At 37.4% G+C, this 4,137-nt stretch overlaps 1 protein-coding gene across 1 annotated transcript; it reads right to left on the minus strand.

Moving 5' to 3' along the window:
• Positions 1-1,908: 1,908 nt before the first annotated feature.
• On the minus strand, positions 1,909-2,307 carry LOC105734361 (small ribosomal subunit protein eS12-like). The gene has a single exon (XM_064364289.1). It carries the CDS (start codon positions 2,305-2,307, stop codon positions 1,909-1,911), a length of 399 nt encoding a protein of 132 aa, XP_064220359.1.
• Positions 2,308-4,137: the final 1,830 nt, after the last annotated feature.

The raw sequence follows: 4,137 nt of genomic DNA on the forward strand, positions 1-4,137 counted from the left end.
TTTATCGCTCAACCATAGGAAGTAGGGTGTGGATTACAAATAACTAGGTGTATACATGGTTTTAAAGCTACCCAAATAAAAATAAGTAGCCTAATAAAAGGATGAGAGCTTTTGAACTATAATCACTTTGATTATTTTAAGTTAGCAGAACATTCCAAGCCTTAGCACTCTGTCAAGATTTTGGCAGTACATAATGGTATATATACAGTACAGTAATGCTCAGCTTTTCTTGAGGGAAAAGGTATAACTTTGGACAGTTTCTGACATATGTATCTTTTACCCATGAGGGAGTAGTTGAAGTTACAGCCAAAAGGAGTTAATTGATAGAATAAGGTTTCTGAGGAGCTGGTTGGTAAGGCCAACTTAAATCGTTGTGCATAAGGATGCTGGTGAAGTGGGTGAGGAGGGACTAAAATTGTGTGCTTAGTCTGCTAAGCTTGTACCCTTGTGTAGAGATTGTGTACCTAGAGAAGGAGCCTTTCTCTTACAAAGTGTAACAGCATGAGCTCTGAGAGGCTCTGGTGGACAGAGATGACTTCCAGAGGCCAGAAGTGATTGATTCCTGTTCCATAATGACAGTAGGAGTGTAGAAAGATCTAAAGAGTCTACTTCAAATATTTGTTTAATATTTTATTCAGGGTAGGAAGATATTTGCTTTCTAGTAAAAAAATTGCATACCTCTATATGTTCATAATAAAAGATTTATTAACATGCACAGAACATAGCTTAATATTTTAATTTATATTTAAAAAAACTCGATTTCCTACCACTGAAAATTAGGTAGCATTATTTATTCATACTCATTAAGGAATGGGGTAAGGGCCTATACTTGATCTGACTCCTCTCTTCCCTTTTTGAAGTCATCACCAATAATTTATTTCCTTGTTCATTTCAGCCACAGAGAGGTCCTTGTTTCTGTTTTTGGTACTAGCCATTTCCTCTGTTTAGAATGTTCTGTTCTCTACTGCATCTTTGCATGGTTGTTTCCTTTTTATCCTTTAGGTCTGTTGTACCTCAATGTGGCTTTTCCTTACTTTTATTTTTTTAAGCAAAACAAAAGCACAGATTTATTGAAACAAAAGTACACTCTACAGGTTGGGAGTGGGCTCCAGCAAGCAACTCAAGAGCCCTGGTTACAGAATTTTCTGGGGTTTAAATATCCTCTAGCAGTTTCCCATTGGTTACTTGGTTATACCCTAAGTAAATGAAAATCTGGCCCACAGCCAGAATGATTGGTTGTAGGAGGGGACCAGTCAGAGATACTTTTCATTTTTCATCTGTGAGGCAGTGGAAAGGGTGGATTGCAAAGGGAATAGCTTCCTCTTCTTTTTTTTTTTTTCTTTGTAAACAATGAGGAACTATTGAAAGTGGATGCTTACTTTTAATCTCTATAGGCAACCTCTTCATCCCTAGTCTTTTCTATATGTCCTCCTATGTTTTTCTAAAAATAGTGTTTATTACTATATATCATCTTCATTTATATATTTAGTATCTGTTCCTCCTACAATGTAAATCCCCCAAGAGCAGGGACCTTGTTTGTCTTGTTTACCATTATATCCTTGGTTTCTCACAACTGTACCTGATATATAATTGGTACTCAATAATATTGTTGAATAAATTATTAAAGTTGAAAAGTCTTGTTCAAATTATATTTTCAGGTTACTTTTTAATGGTTTTTTGTTGACAACATGCTTCTCACTTTTATTTTGTTCTTTCATCAGTTTTCTTGTGCTGTTTTCTGAACCAGACAGCTTCCTGTGAGGCATATTAAAGATTTCAAATTTAAATTAAAAAAACAAATTACTTGCTCCTGGTAAATAGCACCATACAATGCATGGTTTAAGTTTTCTGCAGATTGTGACTATCAGTTTTTTTTTTTTTCTGAATGTGAACCAAAGATTTATTTCTTCATTTCTTGCATGTGAAGTACTCTTTGATGACATCCTTGGTCTGAGACTCCTTGCCAGAGTCCTTAACTACTACACAACTGCAACCAATCACTTTACCGGGCTTGCCCTCTTTGTCAGTTTTACAGAGGCCTACCCACTCCCCTAGTTTCTTGTTGTCATCAACCTTAATTAGGTTGATTTGGTGTTCAGCACAAAGGGCCTCCACCAACCTAACATACATAGGCTTATCACAGTTGGATGCAAGCACACAAAGATGGGCTTGGTGCTTGTCTAAGGCTTTGGCAGCTTCGTGAATTCCACGTGCTAGGCCATCGTGGATGAGGGCGCTCTTCAGCACCTCTTTTAAATCAGTATTAACATCCATTACACCTCTAGCAGCAATGCCTTCCTCGGCCATGGCTGTGGGTTACGGGTAAAGCCGAATCTTGAATGCACCCAAGCCTCCGCCTCCGCCTCCGCCTCCGCATGACTTGGTGGCAGGGAAAGAGCGACTATCACTTTTAAGTCCCTGTTAACCATCTGGATCAGGATTGGTGGCACTACCTTCAGCAGCACTATATAATCTATTAAGTAGATTCAGTCTGCAAAGATACTTGATGGAGATAGCTTGATGTTGGCAAAGGCATTAAAAAATTTTTTTTTGGCTGGGCGCAGTGGCTCATGCCTGTAATCCCATTGCTTTGGGAGACCAAGGAGGGTGGATCATGAGGCCAGGAGTTTGAGACCAGCCTGGCCAACATGGTGAAAACCGTCTCTACTAAAAATTAAAAAATCAGCTGGGCATGGTCGCGGGTGCCTATAATCCCAGCTACTCAGGAAGGTGAGGCAGGAGAATCACTTGAAACTGGGAGGTAGAGGTTGCAGTGAGCCAAGATCATGCCACTGCACTGCAGCCTGGGCTACAGAACGAGACTCTGTCTCAAAAAAAAAAATTTTTTTTTCCAAATGCTTTCAACTTTGAGGACTTAGGGACTGTTACACATGTGCCTGGTTATGAAGCAGTTGCATTAAATAGTCCTTTATTATCATTTTATTCCAATGGTGTTATAGTGCCTCTTGAAGACTGGTCTCAGGCTTCTGTTTGGTCAGTGAACCTTTTAATCCAGCTCTGAGAAATGGATGGGTATGGGTATATGTCACTTTAAGTGTGATAGCAAGAATTGGAGGAGTTCTTGACTGATGTCTTTTATTATCAGTGAATTAGGAGGCAAGGTCATTTGCTGAGACCAAGTAGAGAAATATCAGGATGGGAGGTGTGAGGAAAGTAAAGAAGAATGGGAGGAAACTGACTAGGGAAGTGAAGAAGGATTATTTGGTAGAGCTGAGAACCAAACTGAGATAGGTAACTATGCATTTTTAGTGGTACCAATCTTATGTTCATTTGTGTGAACAACTGGAATGGTAAATAACATAAACACTTCCTTGAATTCTTTAGTATATGTTTGGCGGTTGAAATAAAAAATAACACTGTCTAATGGGGTTTTCAATGTGTGTAGATATATAGTGAGATAACTAACACAAAGGAGAGGGCAAAATGACCTAACTGATGGCAATGTTTCTATACGCTCTAATTGTTAAAATTGTGATTCTAAGAAGACTGAGTAGTTTTTATTGTAATCCCTAAAGCTACCAGTAAAAAAGATATATAGTAATAACATAATAGATGAATTTAAATCAAATACTAAACAATATTCATTGTCAAAAAGGCAGGAAATGGGAAACAGGAAAATAGAGGAGACAAACATAAAACAATAAAATGGTAGCTCTAAATTCAAACATATCTATATCTACATATATACATAAGTGTTCTAAATATAAGAACTGAAAGACATTAATTGTTAGATTCTATAATAATAACAAAAAGACCTAACTATATTCTTTTTATACAAGAAGCCCACTTTAAATACAGTGATACAGACAGATTAAAAGAAAAGGATGGAAAAAGATATGCCGTGTAAATACTAATCAAAATATACTTGGATGATACCTCACTAAATAGATTTCAGAGCAAGGAAAATGAGTAGGGGCATTACATGCTGATTAAGGGGTCTATTTGCCAAGAAGACTTTATCAATTTAAAATATATGTGTGCCTAACAACAGAGCTTCGAAATACATGGAGCAAAAACTGGTAGAAAAGGAGAAATGGGAATATCCACTTGTAGGTAGAGACTTCAACATTCTTTCCCTATCCACTCCAATCACTATCCTAAGTGATAAGAGAGAGT

This window comes from Aotus nancymaae, unplaced genomic scaffold (genome assembly GCF_030222135.1).
Source record: "Aotus nancymaae isolate 86718 unplaced genomic scaffold, 86718_ANA_hifiasm-v0.15.2.pri h1tg000057l, whole genome shotgun sequence".
Classification (NCBI taxonomy): domain Eukaryota; kingdom Metazoa; phylum Chordata; class Mammalia; order Primates; family Aotidae; genus Aotus; species Aotus nancymaae.

Coding starts and splice junctions, on each gene's coding strand:
- LOC105734361 (XM_064364289.1), bottom strand. CDS start 2,307: ATGGCCGAGGAAGGCATTGCTGCTAGAGGTGTAATGGATGTTAATACT.